The 27026-nt window shown below is 39.4% G+C and overlaps 1 protein-coding gene across 7 annotated transcripts in view; it reads right to left on the bottom strand.

Moving 5' to 3' along the window:
* Positions 1–3577: 3577 nt before the first annotated feature.
* Positions 3578–27026, bottom strand: part of ARHGAP18 (Rho GTPase activating protein 18) — a 200847-nt gene continuing 177398 nt past the window's right edge. For 4 of the 7 annotated variants that reach the window (XM_032339551.1, XM_032339550.1, XM_032339553.1 and 1 more), the window contains exons 11-15: positions 24192–24398; positions 23254–23394; positions 10535–10659; positions 6439–6500; positions 3578–5089 (exon numbers count right to left, since the gene is read on the bottom strand). In XM_032339551.1, coding sequence (XP_032195442.1) covers positions 4998–5089; positions 6439–6500; positions 10535–10659; positions 23254–23394; positions 24192–24398 — 627 coding nt within the window. In that variant the 3' untranslated portion in view covers positions 3578–4997. The remainder of the gene's footprint in view (positions 5090–6438; positions 6501–10534; positions 10660–23253; positions 23395–24191; positions 24399–27026) is intronic. The other 3 variants (XM_032339552.1, XM_032339555.1, XM_032339556.1) reach the window with 3 other exon arrangements.

The following is a 27026-nucleotide window of genomic DNA, read 5'->3' as shown; positions in this document are numbered from 1 at the left end:
GTTACTTTAAATGAGACAAGTTCTATTTAAAATTGTTTTCACCTTTAACTAGAGAAAACTTATTATGGAATTACTTTTTGCCCTTTACAGTATCACAGATACCCTGACAAAGTATTACAGCCAGTGATTTCCAGGTGGAAAAGTAATGTGGCTTTGTAGCCAACATCCCCGAATGAGATAGCAAATTATATTGTATCTGATAATACTGATTGCTATACTCCTAATAAAACTAGTCATGCTGCTGGGCCCACTGGGCCCTTTATATGAATTGATTCTGTAAGCTGCCAAGAAGTAAATATTCCTATTATTTTCATTATACAAAGTAGAAAATGAGACCTAAGTGACTTATCTTAGGTCACATTAGCTAACCCAGGTGGTCTGGCTCCAGTACCCATGTCACCTCTTAATGTATTATATAATTGCATAAATTCCAAAAACTATTTAGCCCAGCATTCAAGGCCCTCAGTACACCACCTGCTTCTGCTAGCTAATGTCTCATTTGTTTGCTCCCTTGCATCGCAGAATTTTAAGATTTGTCCCATACTCACTCTTGGATTTCTCTCTCATTCTCTCTCAACCTGGCTATAATCTGTCTTCCACCCTATCACTTTACTGAAACTGCTCATCAAGTTGGCAGTGACCTCTACATAGTAAATCCAGGGGGTCAATTCCCGGCCATCTCCTCAGGTCAGTTGTAAGTAGGATCTGACGTGACAATTTCTCTCCTCTGTTTGGTTGCCATTCTTCTCTTGGTCACTGGTACCTCACAATCTCTTCATTATCTCAAAGGTCATTTCTTTTCAGTGTCTTTGCTGGTTCCTTCTCCTCTTCCTAACCTCTAACATCAGACATCTCCAAGGCTCACCTCTTGGTGATTTTCTTTACTATATCCACATTCTCTCCCTTGGTGATCTCAGGCAGGCTCATGGTTAAAGTTAAAAGTCCATGTAGATGCCACCGACCCCTGCCCAGACCACTTTCCTACCATTTGCACAAATAACTGCTTATTCAGCATTGCCACTTGGATGCCCAACAGGCATCTCAAATTCAACACACCCATGATGGAACTCCTGAATCCTGACTCCCTCAGAATATCCAATTTGTCTTCATCTTCCCTATTTCTGTTGTTGGAAGCTCCATACTTCCAATTGCTCAAGTAAAAAATGCTGTGATTTGTCTTGATTCACAATGCATTTTCTTTCTCTCATACCAGAAACCCTACAGACTCAACCTTTAATAAAACTATATCCAGAATCTGACCACCACTTATCACTCCATAGCTACTACCCTTACCAATGGTGCCCGGTTTCATTCTCAACAATGTCTTAAACAATGAATTATAGTTGTCCTAGCACAAAGCGTTGATCTCATCACCCATCCCTATCCCAATGTCACCTCTCTGATCTCATCCATTAATCTTCCCTGCTTCACTCCACTCCAGCCCTACTGGTACCCTTGCTAACCTTCAGTAAGCCAAGACGACGACTGCTTTGGGGCCTTTGTTCTAGTTATTCCCTCTGTCTAGAATGCTCGTCTCCCAGATCACCACATGACAATTTTCTCACTTCCTTCAAGTCTTTATTAGAGATTCAATGAGAGACTGTTTACTTCAACAGGGAACCTTTCCCTCCACTTGGAATCTCTCTGCATCTCAGACCAGTTTGTTTTCATCTGTTCATCTCTTGTCTGTATCTACTCCACTTATATCCTTCCAACATATTAGATAATTCTACCTATTAATTCATTTTTACTTATTATTTTGTTCACTGATGTATCTCAAGGGTAGAACATATCTGGCACATATCTGTAAATGCCCAGCAAATGCTTGTTGAATGAAGAAACAACCACATATACACTAACGACAGATGTCACTATGCCTTCTTAATCTTTTTTTCTTTGCTGGTTCATGGTCTTTCCTCTTGTCTTGATCCTTCCGCTTGAGATAATCATCGTCAAAATTTCTCATCTTTGGTTCAAAAAAAAATCCCTCACCTCTCTCCCTCCCCATTCACAGGTTAAGAATAGAAGCAGACTAATAAATGTAACACAGAAACTCTTAAATTAATTATTACTTACAATTTTCCAAAAACAGTGATTAAACTGAGAGATCCGTGATGTTCCTACCGAACTGCCTTTAAATGCCTGGCACTGAGTCTCAACCATTTACCTCTGAACTCGGGTTCACTTGTAAACTTCCCATAGTTTAGATGCAAAGGAATCCCTGACCAATACTGCCACCTACCGATCAAGAGGATGAGCAATCAGTATGAGAGAGAACATGAAATCCAGTTTAACAAAAATTAGGAAAAGAAAATCATGAAAAAGTTCATGAAGTCAGTAAAATAAATCGCTTTTCCCAAAGAGTGCTAGCAGGGAGTCTATGTTGAACTCTACAGCAGGAGTGAATAAAGATTATAAATAATTATAACCCATTTCAGAAAAGAGGAAACATCTTTGAGATATTAACAGGGCAACACATCTTCTATCATAAACGAGCTCTTCAACTTTTCAACAGTAACTCTCTTAAGAATTAAAATGTCTGAAACTCTTAACAAATATATTTGTTGCTTTTATGGTTCCTCACATACAAACAAAAATTAATCCACCACAAGATTTAAAGTTCATTAAGAAAAAAAAAAAATTAATAGAAAAAACATTTGGGTTAATTCCAGGCCATTTATATTTGAAGCTCTACACTAATAAGTTTCTCCTCTTTAGAAATGTAGAGAGACCTCTTTCTTGATTGTGTAAAAGCAACATTGTTCAAGATCAAGGATTATGGATCATGAGTTCTAGGGACTTAAAATGTAATGGCATCTTTGTATTTATTTACCAAAATCTGGCATTCTTTTCATCATCAAAAGCCTCTGTGTCTGCCCCCACCCCACCACTGCCATCACCAATACACATACTGGGGGAATAGAAAATGGTAAAAAGTTAGTTGACATATGCTTTAGAAAGTCATTTATCTAAGAATTTTTTTTTTAAGGTTTTATTCATTTATCAGAGAGAGAGAGAGGGGAGAGAGCGAGCACAGGCAGACAGAATGGCAGGCAGAGGCAGAGGGAGAAGCAGGCTCCCCGCCAAGCAAGAAGCCCGATGTGGGACTCGATCCCAGGACGCCGGGATCATGACCCGAGCCGAAGGCAGCAGCTTAACCAACTGAGCCACCCAGGCGTCCCGAAAGTCATTTATCTAAATCATTACATTCACTCTTCTTTTTTTGAAGTTGTGCAACCCCATAATGTATTAAGCAGTAAATTTCATGTTTATATCATTAATTGCTTTCATTAACTTAAACTATTACTAAAACATTTTAGGAAATTAATATATATTGTCAAAATCAAAAACAGAAGACAATGTGTTTTTGAAAAATCCTAAAGAACAAAAGTTTGCCTAAGGAAAAAACTAAGGCGGGAAACAGTTTTTTATCTTGCACATGTCTTCCCAATTTAAACATCACACAGGAGCAACAGGAACAATAAATGAAGTGGCTTTTAACAAAAACACAAATACAAACAAAAATGTGGTACATTCATAAACATAGAGGATTAAAAGTAATAATTCCAAGAGAAGATACTTTAGAAAAATGCTTTTAATTATAAAAATTTTTTAAATAAAAAAGCAATGGCACAAATCACAACAATGTTATTTAAGTGATCATATCCACAGGCTGCTCCTATAATTACAGGCTAAAAATTTACGACTATTCTCATTAACAGCATTTTCCCTCCTAACTGGAATGACATCAAGAGCTTCCGAGAATGTGTAATTTTCCCTAAAATACTACTAAAAGTATCATAAACACAGTGTGTGCAACACTCATTTACATCACCTTTTATTTACTACACGCTAAACTCATAAAATATTGAACATTTCTCACTTCTTTTCTCTTATTTACGGTTCAGAGGCTCATCTCTTGTCACAATATGGTTTGTGCATTAAAATCCCTGGGAATAGTACTTTCCACAGCATTTTAATAAATTTACTCTGATTATCTAAAGTACACAAACAAAAACTTGTTCATATGACTGTGTCATACCCAGAAAAAAATAATGCTTCCTGCAGCCTTCTTTAGGAATTAAAAAGAAAAAAATAATCCCTCTTTCAGTAGAATGCATTCTTAATCATTTCCGGATTATACGATCATGCATATTTATACGAATAGGACCATAGGTAAAGCCAGCTAAGACTTCATAAATTTCACTTAGGAGAACACAGCATACATGAAGTGATTTGACTTTCACTCTTTTGTTACCCATAATCCAGTTATTCCACATGGATATATTTTACTTATTCTTCATATAGAAGTATTTAAGAGTTCCGTAATGGCGGTTTCTGACAGTTTGATTTGCTTGATCGCAGATACGGTTCTGCACACATATGTCAGATGAGCTGAAAACAATGCAAATCACTTCATGTGATACAGCAGGGAGAAGTGGGATGTTATTGTTTGAACAAATGATTCAAAGGGAGGAATATTAATATCCGATGGTGACAGGAATACTGTTGAATTTGGTCTGTTTTAAGATGCATTGTCTTCACGACTTGCCAAATACCTGGTATTTGTGATCTTTTCAGTTAAAAAGCAAACCTAGTTGGGGAAAGGCAGACGTGAGGAGGAGAAAAAGAAGAGGAAGCATGTATTACCATGTATATGATTTTAGGGGAAAAAAAAAAAAGTGAGAGGGAAGAGAGTATGTTTTCACATAAAACAAACTGTCATATCCAGGCACCTTTCACAGAGTCTAAGAGCTGCCAAGCTAATTAACCCCTTTTCCTCTGACTCTAGAGATCTTTTGTTTGCTCATCGTATTATTAATGAATGTAATTCTGGCAGCAACACAAATCTGTAACTTCTTAAGGCTTCAGAGTGTCACTATTCGTCAGTTGGGTACATGTGAACAATAGAAGAGTCCTGCCGTTTCTTTTATTTGCTCTCTTGCCCCAGCAAGGAGCCTCGGGAGGTCCTCATGGTTCTCTGCAGCTTCAGTCTCCTACGATGGCTTAGACTTGATGACCCACTCGGCATTGGGGTTGAGCTGATACAAGTCCTTCATGTAAGTGTCGTCATCAAGGCAGCGTTCTCCTATCAAAGAGACACTGGATGAGGCAGAAACGGTGTAGAGGCTGGGATGCAATATTAAACTTACTCCTCATGGCTTAACTCTGAAATCCTAGACTTCAAAATAGGTCTCATCCTTTCCCATCTCCCAGAACATTATAAGACTTGGCCAAAATACTGCAAAAGTCAGTTTCATAGGCTTTCTCTAAAGGAATGGGTTTCGAATTAATTTAGGAAGTTGAAAATACTTTGTGTGAAGGGCTCTGCAATGGCTCACTAAAAGCTTATGCACCTTTATTAAGAGCGGCAACAGTCTGGGGTCTATCTAAGTAAGAAACAATACTTCATTCCCAATATCTAAGAGTAAAAATGCAAGATCAAATAATATATATATATATATGTGTGTGTGTGTGTGTGTGTATATTTAAATAAACTTTGCTAACAGAGTTGACATTTCCAGGCTTCTAACAGAGTTGCAGTTTATTTTTTATTTATTTTTTTATTAACATATAATGTATTATTAGCCCCAGGGCTACAGGTCTGTGAATCGCCAGGTTTACACACTTCACAGCACTCACCAGCAGTTTATTTTAAGAGTAAGCCTTCATATGCCCATGTTCAAGTTTCAGTATTTACTAACACTTTTGTGTCCCAGGAAACAACTCCACAAAATTTAAAATCTTAAAATATTTTCAATTATTATTTTGAATTAAACACTATTTCATTTATTTAAGTTTCACCTGTACCATTTTCAAGGCCCAAAATAAAGAGAAAATATTACTTCAAATTTTAATAGAGGTGAGTACAACAGACTGGTAACTGGAAATGGGCATCTGAAATACAAGGCATGGTAAGAATCAATCCATTCATTCTATTTCTATTCCCGAAGTTACCAATGTGCTTGTATTCGTATGTGTGTATATCTGTGTTGGTCTTTGTGCGAGTGTGCGTTATTTAGAAGGCAATCAACAGTGGCAAAAATAACTTCTGCTTTCACTAAAAATATCTAGTACTGAGCCATAATAAAAATGTAATCCTAGCCTTAAATAAGCTCAGCTACTTCCTTTATTAAGATGTGATGTAAGCATATAAAAAAGAAAGAAGTTTTGAAAAAGTTCATTACCATTCTAGAAGCTCCTACTATTTTAAGGCAATTTGCCCTTGCTGAGGTTTAACACAGATGGGCATTTGTATGGAGGAGCTCAAATAGAGTCTGAAAAGTCGGACCACTGAACAAATCCAGAAAATTCATCGACTATCTAAAGCATGCTATATTTAACTTCTGATTTTTTTTCTCTTCAAAGATATAAATAATAACCATTGGCAATGTCAAATCAGCATATGTAACACAGAGAGAAACAAAATGTGCTTACCAATATTTCCTCCAATTTCATACAAAAAAACTTCTCCTTTCTTAAGAGTCTGGGCAATCCCACTATTAGGGACAAAACAAACTGATTAGTTGTATCATCAAGCAGCTTGCAAGTAAATCACTTTAATGTGCTTGGGGAATTCTGGCTTGTATGGGAAATTCATAACTTAGACACACTGTAATTATCTAACGTTTGTATTTTCCCATCTGTTAAGTGTGCCAAATAGGTAATAAAAATGTCACACCTGTAAATTAAAATAAACAAATGGACTCATACATCTGAGGGCAAAATAATACATCAGCATCTAAATTTGTAAAATCAAAAAGAAAAGTAACATAATGTTGTAGCTGCCAATAAAATTATCAATTTGATCAACTACTTTGCATAGGGGCCAGAAAGAGCCTCCTGAAACTACAAAAAGTAATATTTCCACCTCGGTTTTCACACTGCATTTATTCAATAAGTATTTATCATGGGTTTGCTGACAACTGCCCCAGTGTACAAGATGAATGTAAAGAATAGGACCTGGCTCAGAACCCTTCCGGTGCCGGCCATTCAGGTACAGGGGTTCCACATACTCAAAGGAGGAAGCAAACAGTCATTTTGAAGGTTTCATAAGGAAGAGATGCATTTACAGAGTTACGATCTTCAAAGAATAAACTCTTCTAGAACTTTGGGTTCAAATAATAAAAATCAGTAAAATTCAGTGGTTTTCAAAATGCTGTATACAAATTACCTGAGAAACCTGCTAAAAATTCAGACCCAGAGCTCTAGAAACTGATTTTGTATGTCTAGATCAAGCCAAAGAATCAGTTTTTCAAATGCTCCTAGGCAGACTGGGATGCACAGAAGGGTTTGTGAACCACTTGTGTAAGGCCCCGAAGACCTGGAACTGTGAAGGGAAAAGCAGATCTGACTTTTATTCAAACCATTACATATGGCACAGTACGAGCTCTCCTAACCCAAAGATCCCATGACTCTTCCAGGTTATCCAACTCAACTACTCTGCTGTCTGGAACATGATAGACACTTGGGGCTGCACACGCCCCCATAGTTAAAAGCCACCTGCCAAGTTGTATGCTAACCAAGAGACAGCTCCCTTTATTCCAAACCAGTGTATGCTTGTTTTTAAAATTAAATAATAATTATTTTATTTGTAATATAGCACATAATGCAATAAACTTTGAATATAAAAAGAGTGATTATTTCTATGAAAAGTAAGCTGAATGTTTTGGGAGACTTGTGTGGGGGGGTAGAAATGAATTAAATATTGCTCTCAGATTATTTCTCCAGTATCTGTGCTCTTGTTCTACTTTAAACACGCACACACACACACACACACACACACACAACTGGATTTCCTGGGAAATACAAGCTTTGCATAATGTTAATGAACAAATGCATAATTAAAGAAATGGCAATAGCCTTTTTAAAAACTGATGAGTAAATGTGAAATTTATTGTATATTCACTTTATGTCATTCATGTGTTCTTGTCTTTGGTGGAGAAAGTAGGGGAGGGAAAGGATGAGGGACGGAGGGCTTCCAACTGCCCCTGGGCTGATGGAATGTGAGTGGGGGGAAGAAGAGAATGTGGTGGGAGAGAACATATATATAAACACTTATGGACAACTTCACTTATATGGCCCAAATAGATAGTGCTAATGCACTTCATGGTCATTTTCCTGGTTCATTATGACAAGATTATAATGCAAGTCCTGTTATGGTCCACTCTTACAAATAAAAAGCTTGAGACTTAAAGAGATTATAAATCTAGCTTAAAAAGAACCAGGAAAAGCTGGGGCGCCTGGGTGGCTTAGTGGGTTAAAGCCTCTGCCTTCAGCTCAGGTCACGATCCCAGAGTCCTGGGATAGAGCCCTGCATTGGGCTCTCTGCTCGGAAGAGAGCCTCTCTCTCTGCCTGCCTCTCTGCCTACTTGTGATCTCTGTCTGTCAAATAAATAATAAATAAAATCTTTGAAAGAAAGAAAGAAAGAGGAAAAGCCGAAATCCAGAAAAGCTGGATCCAAATCCTCGGCCTTCAGCATCCCCAAGCATAGAGAAAGGAGCTGAGGAATGTTTGGGGGTGGGGGGTAAACAGTGGACAGAGAGGTTTACCAGATTTCCCTCTGGGTAGAGCAGGATAGGGCAAAGGGAGGAGGTAGAAAAACAGATTCCATTCCAGGGGGCAGCAAATTCTTACTTAATAACAGCACCCTGAGCAGAAAATCTAAATATGCAGAGGACAATTGTCACAAACCTGGTGCTTTCTACAGCAATCATGCTATACCGTAAATATTATAGTCACAGTCGACTCCATAGTCACCTCTTCCATCATCCGCAAGGACAGCAATAAACGTAGACTCAACGGAACACTTGGGTCCTTAGAGCAAATGCTGTGTAAATTAACTATATCTAGGCTGAAAGACCTGCTTAGGCATCTGAAGTCTGGCCAGACGATCTTCAGGTAAGAAGATCTGGGAGAAAATGGGCAGTCATCCCTGGTAAGCAGATTGGCAAGAGTTGGTATGTACTATGTCACAGCAGGAAGCAGAGAGGAAGTGGATTGATTTCATGAAGCAGAGACACCCTTTAGGGAGCAAAGACCTGTAACTGCTTCAGGGTTTTATTTCCTAAAATTCCATCTCCTCTGAGACTCTGCTCCAATGGCCCCAGATCCATGACGGTTGCTAGACCCTGGTTTGTAAGGAGGGTGTTTAAAGGGCAGCCTTTGGTATTGGAAACCACCACACATTTGGAATTTAGCACCACCACCTATCAAATGCATGACCTTGCAAAGTCTCGGTTTTCTTCTCAGTAAAACAGGAGTAGTACTAGTGCTTACTTCGCAGTACTGTTGAGAGGGGAGTTGGTGCTGGCTTACCGAAAGCTCAGATACGACCAATAAGCTTCTTTTCTATTTCCCCACCATCTGTTACTGCTCAAGCTCATCTCTTCTCCCAATTTATAAACCCTGAGGGAAGAGACTTTAAAATACATCTTTATACCCCTTCTGACATCTAGCAGAGGACCTTAAACAGAGCAGAGGCATATTAAATACTCATGGTACTGTATTCACACTGGAGAGGTTTTGGCAGAAAACTTCACTGATGCCCTTGAACGTTACAATGCAGACATGACATTCTATCGAAGACTAATTCTAAGAGGCCAGTGCCCCAGATATCGCTTTTGAAAAGTTTAGATAAATTTTCAATGAGCAGAAATGAGGGGAGAAATCATTAAAATAATAACTCCAGTTTAAAAAATAATAAGAATTACTAGTTTCCGATGTAGTATAACACCCAGTGCTCCATGCAATATGCACTGTATGGAGACTAACATAACATGATAAAAAAAAATTAAAAAATAAGAATTAGAAGGATGAAAACTGAAAACCCAATATACTTGTTAAACCTCTAAAATTTAAGAAAAGCTCTTGTAAGATGTCAAAGAAAGCATATGCTCTAATATCATCAGAGGAATGCCAAAGGCTACCAGAAGACTCCTCCTACCCCAGCAGCACCAGAACAGACGAGAAGGCTCGGTTGTCCCTAACAGGGACAGTGTGCTCTGTGTCCAGAAGACCTCAAAGCTCCGGGGACTGCCTGTCCTCTCTCGATTCTTCAGACCTTGCTTTTCAATTTCAGCATCTCTTTCTATTCATTATATTTCAGAAAAAGTTGTATTTTGTTTGTTGGTTTTTATCCCACTGTATCTTATTTAGTGATTTTCCTAACAGTCCCCACAGAGTAATTAACCTCCAGTCCACACCTTCTGGAAAGAATATCGAGTGCTCTCATATGCCAAGCCCATTGCAGGCACAGTGAAGGCAAGCTCGGACAGTCTGAGCCCAACAGGCTCAACTTGCCCACCAACTACCTCACATGAACCCAGCTCATCGTTCCAACTGTCTAATTACTAAGTCTGTTCTTTTCTGTGGGGAAGACAAAACGGTGAAGTACCTCCCATCACCCCTAGTTGTGTGTGTGTGTGTGCACGCGTGTGTGCATGTGCATGTGTGTGTTGAGGGGGAAGGGAGACCGCGTACGTGAGTATTTGAGTTATACTATGCAATGATTAAAACAAAACAGGCCTCTACCTTTCTTGGCTGAGAAACCTGGCAAGTACATCACTGGCTTTCAGTTCTTCTGTTAGCTGTATTGCCATGGAAACTTTCGAAAGATGGGGAGCTTGCACTCGAATCACTCCCTCAGGAACGTCAGCCTGCAAAGCAATGATGACACTGGAACAAAGCTGGCAGCAGCTGGGACATGTAGCTCCGTACAAGGCATTATATGGGAAGTGTGCTTAACTGCTACGCATTTCACTTCACTACATAAAAACCTTAACTACTGTATAATGCAATTTGCTAAATTACATCAAACCTCAAATATCCTCTTAATGGTGATAGGGGAACTTTATAATGCCTATGCAGTAATGCTTAATTATTTTTAAAGATGTAAAGAATGACAGCAATAACCATTACTGCCATATTAAGTGCTGATTTCTGAGTATTATCTACTAGAGAGTGCTTCTTCATGTAGCAATTTATGAAATTGAATCAGAAAGAAGTTACTTTGTGTGCTACTGCAATGTATGCATTTAAAAAAAAAAAATCTTCCCATGCACTGACCAAATCTCACAGAAATTTCTGTTCTTGAGCATCCTTGAAAAAAACATGCTTTTCTATCCATCTGTAGCATGTCTGCTTCTGGCTTGGCTGTGAGGCTTACACTGTGACCACACACTTTGAACTTCAGATGACCAATTCCAAATCTTATGCCCATAGATGTTAAGAACTGTTTAGGTGTTTGGTGAGATGTCCGTGAAAGACTTTGAGGACTGCAATATCAAAATATCATCTAGGGCATTTGAAATACCAGGTTTAATTAATTCCTAATCATTCCACTACAATAAATAGTAATTTATTATTTACAACTATATGTCATGAACAGACCTTAGGACAAAGAGCATGCACAAATTCTGCTTAAAGTGAATAATACTATAAAACTGTTTCATTAAACTGAAATTTACCAAGTATTGACTGAGAATCAAGCACTGGGCTAGGTCTACTTACCTGGGAGATAAGTAAGACAGAAGTCTTTTAGTACCCACTATTATTTTGTGCTCACAATTCTTTATTTATTTATTTTTTGTAATGTACATGATCTTGAATTGCTTTTACCCCTACCCCAACATAAAGCATGGATATACCATGAATAGAATTAAGGTGATTTCTCTCGAGGTTCAATAAGAATAACATGGCTTTAGAATCAGATCACATCAAAAGGGAGGTGGCTCTGAGAGAGTTACACTTTCTTCTCAGTAACCTGTGGAATGTAGTGCAAGAGGAACAAAGAAGCGATACTCATCCAAGACCACACAAGGAAGTGTGGGATCGTTTAAAACCATGGTTTTGCTCCCCAAAGTGCACAAGCACCTCTTAAATCTGTGGAGACATGGAAGAGGGCCTCACACCCATGTGTGAGACTCTGCTGTCCTCCCCTGAGCCCTCAGGGAAGGGCCACAGGAGCATTCCCTCCAGCGAAAGACCGACAATGCTTCCAGGAAGGCCCGCTGGCCATCCTGGTGGAAGAGGGACCCCGTTCCTAATGTCCTTTAACTTCCCTTTCTGGGGGTTATGTGCTCAACCCTATCCCTGAAGGACGTCCCAATCCCAGCCCATTCCCAGACCCTCAACACCTGCTTCCCTCCCATTCAGCCGGCCCCTGGGCTTGCTTTGCTGACTTTCCATTTTGGGGGCATATATCTTGGTCTGATAACAGTCTAGTCTCTCACCTCTGCCTCTCCCCTACGATGCAAATCTAACTTCCCTTTTTCTTTGATTCTGTGACAATTTATTTTCATTTCTAACACTGAAAAATGAGCTGCTTCTTACAATGGATGGGGCACCTTCAGGTGGTCGTGTGCCTTTTTTTTTCCTTTCACAAGCCGGTATTAAATCAGTGGTGTATCTTCTAACTCGGAGATCACGCTCCATGCCCTGTTGCCTTGGGTTCCATCACTAACCTAGATCCCACTGTGCTCATTCTACCTGCTGGCCTGGTCTCACCTGTTTGTTTCTTCCTAGGAGATGGAAAACAAGAAGCTGGCAGAAAACACAAATGTTGGAGCAGGATTGTAATATCAACAGTTGAAGCACCAAGTCTGTGTCCATAAAACCCTAATCCACCTTGTCCACTCAATTAAGATACAATTATTGGTATTTTGGATCCTATTAGTCTATTATTACATTATGGAGGGCCCTGAATGACAGGCTAGGGTTTGCGGATGCCCAAATACTTCACACTCATTTAAGAATGAGAACTACTTAAGTCATAGAACCAGGTTTCCTTACATACACATTTTCTTTGGCAAAAAAAAAAAAAAAAAAGTGACAAAAACTGTCTCCCATAATTACATCTTCTCCAGCCCTAAAATATCAAAAAGGCAGGCAACTCTAGGTTGACATTTAAAGTGAAGTAAGAGTTGGAGCGCCTGGGTGGCTCAGTCATTAAGCATCTGCCTTCGGCTCAGGTCATGATCCCGGGATCCTGGGATCGAGCCCTGCATTGGGCTCCCTGCTCCGTGGGAAGCCTGCCTCTCCTTCTCCCACTTCCCCTGCTTGTGTTCTTTCTCTCACTGTGTTTCTCTCTGTCAAATAAATAAAAATTTTAAAAATCTTAAAAAAAAAATAAAGTGAAGTAAGAGGATAATAATTAAGTTTTTGCATTTAGAAGGTCCCCAAGAAATGAGTTACAAAACCCAACTGATCTGGAAAAAATACACTGCCAGAGAATTCAGGGACATGATAACCTATTTCTGCTCCCTGCCATCTCCCACCACACTGTTCCTGCACTACGTTCTACGGTTTGGGTTAAAAAGGTCAACTGAAATTTGCTATGAACACCCAGGCTTTCCTATCTTTATGTATGTTCTACTCCTCTCCTGTGATATCTTCTAGCCCAACTCAAATGTATCAAACTCCATAGAACCTGCCACGATCCACAGAGTCAAAAAGAATTTCCTCCTTCCCCTGAAACTCACTTATGATGGGATTCTTCTACACGACACTTGCATGCTAGTTACACACCACACAGCTGAGTCACAGCTGGAGACTCATCTGTGATGGGATTCTACTACATGACACCTGCATGATAGTTACACACCACACAGCTGAGTCACAGCTGGAGACTCGTCTGTGATGGGATTCTACTACACGACACCTGCATGCAAGTTACATACCACACAGCTGAATCACAGCTGGAGACTCGTCTGTGATGGGATTCTACTACACGACACCTGCATGCAAGTTACATACCACACAGCTGAGTCACAGCTGGAGACTGGTCTGTGATGGGATTCTACTACACGACACCTGCATGCTAGTCAAACACCACACAGCTGAGTCACAGCTGGAGACTCGTCTGTGATGGGATTCTACTACACGACACCTGCATGCTAGTTACACCCCACACATCTGAGTCACAGCTGGAGACTCGTCTGTGATGGGATTCTACTACACGACTCCTGCATGCTAGTCACACACCACACAGCTGAGTCACAGCTGGAGACTCGTCTGTGATGGGATTCTACTACACGACACCTGCATGCTAGTTACACACCACACAGCTGAGTCACAGCTGGAGACTCGTCTGTGATGGGATTCTACTACAGGACACCTGCATGCTAGTTACATACCACACATCTGAGTCACAGCTGGAGACTCGTCTGTGATGGGATTCTACTACACGACACCTGCATGCTAGTCACACACCACACAGCTGAGTCACAGCTGGAGACTCGTCTGTGATGGGATTCTACTACACGACACCTGCATGCTAGTCACATACCACACAGCTGAGTCACAGCTGGAGACTCATCTGTGATGGGATTCTACTACAGGACACAAGCATGCTAGTTACACCCCACACAGTTGAGTCACAGCCAGAGCCAGCCAGCAAACATTTATTGAGTAGATGTATTTCTCAAGAATACCTCTAAGACGGCGATGCCAACACGGTAGTTATTTCTCTAGAATAAAATAACATACACCAATGTGTATCTCCTAAACAGCAAAGAAAGGCCACCTTAGGAACATTTTCTAAAAGAAACAAGTAGCCTCCATCTATCGCATGGTATTTCCTCTCCTACTGAAAAAAGAGAGGAAGGAAGGAATTAAAGGTGTTACAAGAAATACTTCAGTCATGTACTCCCACCCACAGGGAGTCACCAGTCACCTGCTTGAGGATGCTGCCACTTTTCCCACAAGGCCCCCAAGAAGAACTGAAGTCCTCCAAGACTGTGGCCGTGGCCTACAGCTTCTAAGTGAGTTCAGAGATCGTGCTTGAGAGAGCACGACCATGCTTCTCCCTAAAACACCACACTGAGGTCGGCGTAGTGTTGGGGGTTACACCCACACGCAGTCCACGTGACCCAGGAATCCAAATTCCAAATCTGATAGGATTTGGAAGGAAGAGGTTCAGGGACAAGCTTCTGAGGACACTCAAGAGTTCTCATGGGTGTGTGACGTGTCATGGGATCGCCGTATCGTGGCTCTTGCCAGCAGATGGGGACAAGCATGGGGGCCAAGTTCCTTCTGGCTGTGAAACTACACTTTCTCACACCTTCCCCTCAGTGAGTAGGGGGTGAAGCTAGGCCAGTTCTGGATCAGCTTTAGCCCTACCCAAACTATGAACTATATTGCTATTTTGACTCCTTTCCCATAGAACTGGAGTATCAGTGCCTGTGGAAACCTTTCCTCTGGGCCAACAATGGCAGAGTGCCTTTCCAGCTTGACTGGCCACATTCCCTGATGACTAAGGAGACTGTTCTAGTGGGGAAGGTGTGTGTGCGATTATGTGTGTGTATGTGGGTTCATGTGAGCATACAGACAGGAATGATTCTTGAGTGTTCATTTCTGTTGTAACGCTATGCCATCCAAATTCTCACAATAGTGCACACATAGAAGGGTGTGACTCACCTTGAATCTGCCATGCCCTTCACTGTTGAAGAATTGTGTCTAACTGACAGATAGAATGATTAAAGACGGAGAGTTTAGAAGTTGTTTCTGGAAAATTTTCCAGAAATCTTGACAAGGGTGGCCAAATGATATTTGCTAAAGACAATAAACAAGAAATGATGCCAAAGCTCCAATTTAAATGGTGTATGACAACCACCATTAAGCATCAGAATCATGCTGTATCAAATACTCTAGCTATTAGTATACTGATTACACTGAGCTGCCAAGCTTTGAAGAGAAACAACATGCTTGATCATTAAGCCACTCTGTTCTTAACTTGAGCTATAGTAATAACTGAATCTGTGAATAGTATAATCTTTGTAAACTTCCTATTTCTCCTTCTTTTTTTTTTTTTTTTTTAGTTAACAGCTGTGACTCTCTTATTTTTTTAATGTATTTATTTTTGGCGTGCTGGTGAGCTGAAGTTAAGTGATATACAGCAAGACTGGAGAAGAGAAATATTTCACTAACACACCATCAAAATTAGTCACAAAGGATTTTACAACTTGCAAAATAATAATCTCTTATGTGTACAAAAACTGTTATAATGGAGAAAATAATCTCATAGGGTCCTCCGATGTTTTATATATTGAACTAAAGTATATTTTTAAAATAAGATTTTATTTCTTATTATTATTTGGTCAAATAGAAAATGATTTTAGTATTTCTTTGTAACATGTAGATGAAACACCACATTGCTTGTATTTTTTGCACTCTAGATTAGAAATTCGAGGTCAGACCTTTAAAAGTGATATTATTCCTTCTTTTTGTCATTAAAAGCTAAGTTAAATGTAAAGCTGACATTTTTAATGCTACAGAAAAATATTTTATCATCAAAAGGGCCAACTGGAAATACAACTTTCTTAAGAAAAAGAATATAACACATATTTTAGGAAATTAAACAAGGACATTTTAGCAAGGTATCTTAAACTAAAATGGCATATTCATCACCTTAGTCTGATTGGAGATGGAAATATCGAAGGCAATCTCCACTATCTTGAACTGCCTAAGTCCTGATTATAACTGGCTCTTTATCATTCAAATGCTTAAACTTTTATCCAACTCAGATTCAAAGACTTTTAAAGAAGAACCTGAAATAATTTCTATAGTAAGATGCATTTAATTTACAATGAAATTAAGTTGATGTTTTTCTCTTTTAACTGGTACTTTTTGCACTATAAAAAAAATCACAGAATATCTTAAAAAGAAACAAGATTTTGTGCTTGATATTATAATTTGATTTTCCATGTGAGTCCCCAAGTAGATCCAGACACTGTTTCCAGACCTAAAGCAGATGCTTTAAACAATACCTACAATGATGCTCTGAGCTCAGAGCTGTTAAGTGAAACCAGAGATGGAATTCTAGACAGAGTTGTGACCAAAGCCATGCACCTCTAGTTATAAGCAACACAGACTCAACATTACACTGATGCCAACTCTGGGATTCTTCTGGAGAAGAATGGCAGAAAGCAGCAGCAACAGATTTCTTTTCCATGCCCAAAGGCCTAAATGTTAAAATGTTATAAGATCATCTCGGACTTTTAGCAAGTCATGTAAGCTCTCTAAAAATTGAGTTCCTCAACAGTAAACTAAGGGTGTGACGTGAGATCATCCTGGGTTAAAACTGAAGTTGACCACAGAGGGAACATTCCCTCCACAAATAAAGGAAAATGTGAGAAACTCGGTTTATTTTGTAAAATCTCTTTCTCATAAATGTACAGCTTCCCAGGGTGCCTGGGTGGTACATCAGTTGAGCACCCAGCTCTTGGTTTGGGCTCAGGTCATAATCTTGATCTCATGGTGGTGAGATCAAGCCCCATGTTCTGTTCTGTGCTGGGTGCAGTCTGCTTGGGATACTCTCTTCCTCTCCCTCTGACACTCCTGGTCATGCTCTCTCTCTCTCTCTCTCTCTCTCTCAAATAAATAAATGAACCTTTAAAAAAGTACCACTTCCCTTTACTTTGAAAGATGAGCCCGAATGACGAATGACAATAGAAAAATCATACAGATCTAAGTCCACAATGAACTTGAAACCTGCATGATTCAGCAATTTATAACCAGCTGCTCATCAAAGCTGCCCTAGACCCTTATTGGGCAGAGATGCGATTTGAGGTAATCATGGGGGAAATGATGGAATGTCTGTGATTTCCTTAAAAATACTAAAAGGAAACAAGTTATGGGAGATAGAATGGGATGAGATTAGAAAAACAGGTTTGATCATTGGTGATGGGTTTATGGGGTTCATACACTACTCTGTTTCCATGTATAGATAAGAAAAATTCCATGATACAATTAAATATATGTTTATACACACATATATACCAAATGGTGGGGGATCATACTTACAGTTTTTATACAAGGTTTTTCTCTGAGAGATTCTGACTCAATGGGTTCAGGGAGTGGCCCAGTCATGTTTTAATAAAAATACTTCTACCAATGACTCTATAGCAAACTTTGGATGAGACAGCATTAATCTGGTCTTACACCTCATTTTATAGAGGAAAGAAAGGCCCAGAGAGATAAAATGATTTGTCATTAATGTCTCACTGATGGCAGAGCTAGAACCAGATCCTCAAGCCACACGACTTCTGGTAGATGATGTGGTGTGTATGCATGGGTACACGGGCTTGTGTGTGTGTTTGTATGCATAATAGCAATCCCAACTGCAAGTTGAAGGCTATCACAAAATGGTTATTTTTTTGTTGTTTTCACCAAGTGTTTCCTCCTGCTGCAATTGATGCGTCTTTAGTACTCAAGAAAGTCACATTTCTATCAAGCAATTAATACACTGTAGTCATTAAAAGCATTTGCCTTATTAAGTAGATTATATCCCTTTCAACCTGGTTCAAACTGTTAATTTATCTAGTCAAGCAAGTCTCAAAAGCATGAATCCTGATTATGTATAGTTAGGAATAACAGCATGCAGAATGCTTTAAAAAATATTACCTTGGTGAATTTTCATGATCTACAATCTCTTGTCTTCAATGCCTGGCAATCTGGCTTCTTCCATCAATAGTTACTGACAATGCTTTGGAGAAAGTCAGAAGTGACCTTTCAAATGCAAAATTCACTGGACCTCTGTCCAATGTTTACCTTCCTCAACCTCTCTCTGGCATGGGGTACTACTAACCAAACTCATTTACCTCCCTGGTCTCCCACCCTGGGCTTCTAAAGACGCTATACTCTTCCACTTTCTCTGACTTCCTATTATGTCTTGCCTCTTTTACCAGCTCCTCTCCCATGGCCCACCACTAAAATATTGGTGTCTGTGGCTTCATGGACAATCTCTATGCTAAGTCCCAAAAGCACACCTCCAACTCTGGCTGCCTTCTGAGCTTCAGGCCCATGTAGCCAAAGTATCACGCCGGCAAGTCAATTACAAATGTCCAAAACTGACTTTCTCATCAAAGCCTGTTCCTTTTCCTTAACACTTTCCCTCAAGGATAAAATCACCCAAGGTAAAATCAGTGAGTCATTCTAGATTTCTCCCCATTCTACATTCTTCATATCCACATTTGAAGATCCACATCTGGTGGGTCCTCGTGGCTCGCATTTAACACTGCCTTCCGATGCCATTGCTGGGTGTTGGCAGGGCCCTGGACTGTTTCAAGCTATCTATTAAACACATGTTAGTAATGGCAGAATACATGTTCACTCTATTACTCCACACTAGCCCAGGCTTGGGGTATACACCCTTTTCAGAGTTTTTCTGTCCCCCATAAGGAAATAGAGGCTAAGAGTAAAGAGACCAGATTTAAGGTCCTCCAGATTTGGTTTCAAATTCCAGCTCCCCACTTCTTATCCAGATAACCTTCAATAAGTTATTTAAGATTGCTGATCCTCACTTTCCTCATCTATAAAAAATGAGATAATAATACCGTATACTTCAATTAAACTGCTGTAAATATTAAATGAGATGATGTTTGCAAAATGCTTAGCACCATGCCTGACCTCAGGACAATTATCACCCCTTAGGAATATGGCAATATTCATGGATTTGTAGCTTTTCTTTAACATACTAGCAATATCTTCCAATGTCAATATATACATTTATATTTCTGTGATATTTTACTACACAGACATGCTATAAAATATGTAACTGATCGTATCCTTTTGGGACTATTTCTAATTCTGGCCGGAATAAAGAATATGGCAATGAACTTAAGCATAACTCTTTGCACATCGTATTATTCCCTTTGAAGGGATTTTTGAATACAACGAGGAGCATGGTTTTCAGGCCTTGGCCAGATGCTAACTGCTCTCCGGAGGGATCCTACCAATTTATGCACTCCCATCAGCAATGAAATTAGCTGGCATCTCCCATGTAACCTCCTATTTTTCACTGCTCCAAACTTTCCTTCATCTGATAGCGCAGCAATTTTTAAATTTTAAAATGCAAATATAAAAATTTTAAATTTTAAAATGCGCCTGGATGGCTCAGTCGGTTAAGCACCTGCCTTCGGCTCATGTCATGATCCCAAGGTCAGGGGATCGAGTCCGGCATCAGGCACCTTGCTCAGGAGAAGTCTGTTTCTCCCTCTGCCTGCTGCTCCCCCTGCTTGTGGGCTTGCTCTCTCTCTCTCTCTCTCTCTCTCTGACAAATAAATAAATAAAACCCTTAAAAATGCAGAAATAATCCTGTAGCTCCTAGGGTCAAGACTTCCCTCAGCGTAGAAGCCTGCCTCCCCCTAGAGACCCACTCTGGCCTTCCTTCTGCCCCTGCCACTCCATGCACCTCAATGGCCCCTATGACCTCATTTTCCCACCAAACACCCTCAAACATCCCTACTTTCTTTTCTAACACAAATCTCACACTCAACACACCCTAACTGAAAACCATGATCTTCCCCATTGAAGGAGCAACTCTGTCCTTCCAATTTCTTGAGCCAAAAACCTTGAAGCCACTTTTTACTTCTTTCTCTTACAACTCGTATCATTTCGACTTGAAGGAATTCCAATGGCTCTAACTTCAAAAGACACAGAACCTGAACACGTTGCCTCCACTGCTAATATCCTGGTCTCACTTGGTTTAAGACATTAAGAATATATCCTGGTCTCTCCTCTTTTATGGTCTCCCCATCTATGCTGGCTCTCCTAGAGTCTATTCTCAACCCGGTAGTCTAAGGGGAGCATTTTAAAACATAGATTTTCAAGCCTTTGCTCAAATCTTGCAATGGTCCCACTTCGCTCAGGATCAATTCAAATTCCTAAAAGATGGCCTACAAACACTACATCCCTATGTAATTCATTGGTCCATGGTCCCTGTGATTTCATCTCATACTCCCGCCCCCCTTGCCAGCTCCACTCGGGTCACAGAGCACTCCTTGCTGGTCCTCAAATACCCCGAGCAAGCTTCTGCAAGCTTCAAAGGCTTTTGACAGACTACTCCTTCTGTGCTTCCTGAGAAAAACATCTAGCACAGCTCTCTATCCCTCCTTCATGTCTTCATACAAATGATACCTAGACTACCCAACTGAATATTGCAAGGGGCTCCTTCTCTCAATCCTCTTTGTTTGTGCTATCTTTATTATTGTAGAGCACTCACCACATACTAACATACTAGGTAATTTACGCATCAATTCTTAGTTACAGAATTTAAGCTGCACAAGAACAGCAGTATTCATCTATTTAGTTTAATAACGTCTTTCAGGTGCCTAGAGCAGTGCCTGGCACATGATAGTCATACACTAAATAGCTGTTTAGCAAATGAATAAAATATCCCAGGAAGTCTTGTGCTCCATAATTTCATGCTACATATTCAAAGGATTTGGGGGGCAGCAGGAGTAAGGAAACACAAACTACCAAGACAGAATGGGATTGGGCAGCTAATCAACAAAGTAGATGGCCCATGTTCCATCCAATAACATCATTGTTTTTCTATAATCGCTTTCTGTGCATTGTTATTCTCCCTAACAAAATGACAGTACCTTGAACAAAATTCTGGCAAGTGACTAAAATTTTTCAACCAAAATGACAGGTCTAATGAACCACCATCACAGGTCATGATTACCTAGGGGCTACCATTCTGTCAGGAGGCCTCCTCAGCCAGTGAGACTTCTCTATTCAATTTGCTGCCTACATAATACCTACACGTTCTTCACACCTCAGCTCTGCTTCCCAGGGAAGCCTCTCTCATGCCCACTCCCTATTTTGTAGTCCAGGGTACCCCAGGCTACAGGATTTACTCCCTGAGTAATACTTAATACATGAGTAAATCCAGGTTTAAATTCCAGGCCTTAAAATGGCAATGTGGCCTCTAACTAGTACAGAAATAATTCTCAGACCAAGTCTCATCTAATTAACTCAAAGTACAAACTAATGAAATCCAAGTTAACACAAATTCTCTGTAGATAACAAAATCATGTCAAACGTCTCATATCCGAAATACAATTTTTTTAATTATTCTGTCTATGGTTTCATTATTTAAAAGTACAGCAGCATAAATGTTTCCTCAGATAGATAATGTACCTCAGAGAATCATGTTATAAAAGACAGGGCTATAAAGTCACCTAAGTTAATATGAATAAGCAGAGCTACAAAGCAAGATGACACATGTGTATAATGGTTTTAGAAGAAATAAACTGTTCTAAGTTAAACAAAAATGGTACACCAAAAATCCTTTCTAACCCATGACAATACCAAGCCCTTTCTCAAAAAAATATAACACAATTTACAATTCCCCTTTATTAAACTTTATGTTCTTAAAGGTACTTAAAATGAACCAAAAATATTCATGCCAAAAATACATTATTTTGTAATGGTGAGAGCCATAATATAAAATATGTATATATATAAGAAACATATCTATCCACATTTAAAGAATATGTATTTATAGTTATAGATATATAGACATATTTATATTTATATTCTATATTTATAGAATGTATATATTTTTAAGTTATAAATTATTATATATATATATTTTTTACAATTACTAGTTTTCTAAGTAGGCCAAAGCCAAAAAAACCCAAAAAACAAAAACCACAAACTGATAACTGCACTTCCACATTATTCCACAAGATGTCAGCATGTAACCGAATAACCTCAATGGTGGTGTGACTAGAGGGGGTTGTCTCCACCATAAACAGAACAATAGAAAACCTTTCATTTCAGGATCTTAAGTTAGAGCTTTGGTAAATGTGTTCCATATATGTGTTTTCACACATATTTTATTATTTTAAACCTATTCCTTATATTCCTACAGCAGGTTGTAAATGGTGGTATGTAGGTATTTCCTTTTAAACCATCTTAATTTTCTTCATTCCAACATAAATCTCACCAAATTCTTCACATGATCCGATGAGGAACCGTTTCCATACTTACTGAAACCCACAAAGGATGCTAGGCATAACCAACCACTGACCTATATGCTGATCTGAGTTTGTTATTTTTCCCCATTTTACAGATGAGAAAATGGAAGAAAAAAGATCAGTGGTTCACACAGGGACTCTTTACTGCGTAGAGATTACACACTCGGTGGGCACCTGGAGTCTCCACAGAGTCCTTTGTGTGTGTGTGTGGGAGGGTGTGTGTTGAGACACTCTGGTCTTGTTATTTTCCTTTGTTCCCCATTAACAGCTCTTATGCTGAGTCACCAACACCTGAGCAACTGTTACTACTGATTGTTCATAGGAGCACAGTTACCCTTATTGAGGCCTTTAACTTAGAATTAGCAAAGGGCCCAGTAAGTGTGTAGAAAGTTCTACTACAGAAACATACGAAACTCTTTCTCGTGCACATGATCGTAAAAACAATACTGAAATCTGCATAAATACATATCTTCAAGTTTTTCTTACATCACTTGTATTCTTATCTTGCTTTTCATATTTCTCTCGGTCATAAGCCATTTTCTTCAGCAATTTCTTCATGGCTTTTTTGTCTTTTCTATGATTTTCACTGTTTTGCTTCCTCACTTGGTTGACAATAAACTTGGGAATCTACAGAGAAATAAAATTAAGTTTGGAGAGAAAAGAGAAGTGGTTCCATTATGAACTACGGAAATAATTATCTTTATGTTTTAAATGTGGAGAAAAGTCAAGGTTTTGTCCGTATCATAAGACTACGCTATTTTACATGCACTATTCATTAAATATGCAAAAAAATGCATCATATTATTCATTCACTATGAGTACAGAGCATGTACATGAAGTAATTTACCTCCCATTGTGTAAGTGAGGTTCAAAAAGAGGCTTGGTAAAGTTCAAGGATGTAGTGGCCACTTTTTATTCTTTATATGCCAAGATGAGAGACTGCCTGAGGTTTCGGGCATTAGGGTCACCACCTTGTCGGCTGGTCCCTTTAGCAGCCACCTGCCAACAGCCCAGCTTTTAGCTAACCTGCAGTCCCTTCTACAAACCAGCTAGCCTCACCTCAAAAGGGAAAGAAAAACTCACCAATAAAAGCCAACGGGGTTCTAGCAATAATCTAGGAAAAACTGATCCTCAGAAATTACGTTAGCAAAAATAAAATATTTTAGGAGTTAGCAAATTGAAACAATGAAATAATACTGTTATATTAAAAACTGAGATTTAATAAGTGGCCATTATTTTATTTTAATCCCAATGTCGTTAACTTACAGTGTTATATTTATTTCCGGTGCATGGACATCCTTTTTTTTTTTAATGATACTTGCAATCACCTCTATTGGCTTGCTTTTTTAGAAAATCTAAACCTAAAATGACTTTAGAAACTAGATATCACCACTCATTAACAGAACTTAAAAATATATACTTACTGTCCACAGGACTTGTTGACACTTAATCAATAAGTGCATGATATTAGCTGTCCCAGCTGCCATGACGAATTCTCGCTGCTCGTTGGACTTCAAACCCAGTGTGTGACACATGAAGAGATTCGGGGCCATGACCATGGCTACATTCATGGTTGTCATCTTATTTTTCTCTCTATTGTCTATTACTCTTTGGAGAAATTCAAGCAGGGCCTGAAACAGAAAAGACTCTTCTAGATTTGTGTTTTCGTGAAGATAAGAGATGGAAACACTGCCGTGTATGGGATTTTTTTACTTAGTTAAAAACAAGTAAGTTGTGCATAATAACCACAGTCGGCTCACTACGTTCAGTGGGCCTCAGCATCAAAGCTTCTCCATTTGGTTAGCACTCTGAGGTGGTGTTTTGTTCTGTGAAGGGCTACGGCACAGGGGAATGAGGCAGACAGGACACCCACCTGACCCAGGCAGTGGGGAGAGGAATGGAGAAGCGTCAAACACAGGGCCTACAGGAGCCATGGAGCACTGAAAAGCAGTTTCAGATATCCTACAAATATTCACTTGCTTCAGGAAGTGCTTCACTTTTGTCTTTAGGGGTTAAAAAAATCCCCTTAGAAAGGCTCATTTAACCTCAGTTTCATTTGCTTTAAGGTACTCAATAGCTAGCTGACAAGAAATCTAGAAAGAATGGAGACTGTCATGTGGAGGGATGAGGGGGTGAACAGAGACCAAGGAAGAGTTTTTTGAAAACTGAATGTGTACATAAAAAGGAACTTTTCGCCAGAACAGGCTCTTTTATGCTCATTTTGACACCACCCACCTCCCACCTCTATTGCCAACACTCCTGGGTCCTCTGAGCCTGCCCTCCGTAATAGCCACAGGCAACTTAGATCACCATCCTCCTGACAGGACCTAGGGCTTTAAGTTCTTCTTTTGCCTTCTTCCTTGAATTAATTTTGGTCTAGACCAGTAACAACAACAATATAAGTATTCGATGTTCTCTAGGGGTGAGGCCTGGTTTTAAGCATATCATAGACATCATCTCACTTAATCCTAACCGGAGAGAGAAGCTATAATTATCTCCCTTTTACAGATGAGGAAACAAGGTGTAAGAGAATTTAAGTAATGTACCAGAGATCATAGAGCTGGCAAATGGTGGAGAAGGTCTCTGGCTTTTGCTTCTGAACTCTTTTTTTTTTTTTTTTTTTGAACTTTTTATTTCTTTTCAGCGTAACAGTATTCATTGTTTTTGCACCACACCCAGTGCTCCATGCAATCCGTGCCCTCTCTAATACCCACCACCTGGTTCCCCCAACCTCCCACCCCCCGCCCCTTCAAACCCTCAGATTGTTTTTCAGAGTCCATAGTCTCTCATGGTTCACCTCCCCTTCCCATTTCCCTCAACTCCTAACTACACAAAGAATCAGGGTTCCTGGGTGGCTCAGTGGGTTAAGCCTCTGTCTTCAACTCAGGCCATGATCTCAGGGTCCTGGGATCGAGTCCCGCATCAGGGTCTCTGCTGATGAGGGAGTCTGCTTCCCCCTCTCTCTCTGCTTGCCTCTCTGCCTACTTGAGATCTCTGTCAAATAAATAAGTAAAATCTTAAAAAAAAAAAAAAAACTACAAAAAGAATCATGTTTTCATATTTAGCTTAAAATCCCAATCAGAAAGAGGTCAAATAAATGATACCGAAGTGGAAAAAGAAACAAACAAAAAGAAGCTGTTCATCTCTCCCAAGATTTGGCGGGGTGGGGGTGGAAATTCCTATGTTAACAGGAGGATCTTAAATCAAGTTTAGCTGCTATATAGACTTCAAAAATTTGAAACAAACTAAAGGCACTCAGTATCTAACCATAAGATTTATGTATCTAATATCTGGTACAGCTCTCAGAAAGCTACACTGTAATCCAAGCATAAGGTTATATAGTAACAATACCTTCTCAAATGAGGACAAAAGATTAATTGGTGAGGGTTGGAGAAAAAAATTTAATTTTGTTCCAGAGACCAGAATAATTAGTCAGGGAGCAGTGTATCTCTTTCTTTACAGAGCATAAATTTTAGAGATTAGGTAATAAACCACCTTAATCGTGGTGCACATATGCAGTAAGATTATTTAAACCATTACCATCAGAATATTCAAATGTGTGTATTTCTGTGTATGTAGATTATGAAATTTAAAAAATGTTAACCTGGCCCTTACTGAAAGCACTTCATCTTCAGATATATTTTCTCTTTACCTGAAATAGAAGAACTGACCTTTTTCAAAAAATATCCAGGCACGTGGGTAGCTCAGTCAGTTAAGCGTCCGACTGCTGACTTCAGCTCAAGGTCATGAGATTGAGACCCCACATTGGGCTCCACAAGGGGGCATGGAGCCTAGTTTATGATTCTCTCTCTCCCTCTCAAAAAAAAAGTATCACTAGTCTCTATTACATAAGTCTCACTGGATCTATTCCCTGAAAACCAGTTTGATTCCCAACACAGTCATTTATTAGCTAGGAGAGATCTTAGGGTAAACTTCTGACAACTCTGTCCTTTAAATTCTTCTGACTCATAAAACAGGAATACTAATCTTCCAGCCTGCCAGGACTGAGCAAGACAATGTGTACAGCTATCTTCCTAAAACTATAAATAAATAAATAAACAAATACCAATAGTTATATTAACACAGATCTGCTGATACTGGTCTTCATTGTTACTCCAAGTAAAAAGTATCCAAATATACAATAATACAAGGTCAAAAAGATTCCCCCCCCCCCCCCCCCGACAAGCAGTTTGTCTAGACATCTGTCTCTTTAGGCTTAAAGTAGGACATGGTGCCTCCTAACCCTTCAGTGTGCCGTA

The sequence above is a fragment of the Mustela erminea genome, chromosome 4 (genome assembly GCF_009829155.1).
Source record: "Mustela erminea isolate mMusErm1 chromosome 4, mMusErm1.Pri, whole genome shotgun sequence".
Classification (NCBI taxonomy): Eukaryota; Metazoa; Chordata; class Mammalia; order Carnivora; family Mustelidae; genus Mustela; species Mustela erminea.
The sequence above is the reverse complement of the archived record's forward strand: the minus strand, read 5'-3'. Positions and strand labels throughout refer to the sequence as shown.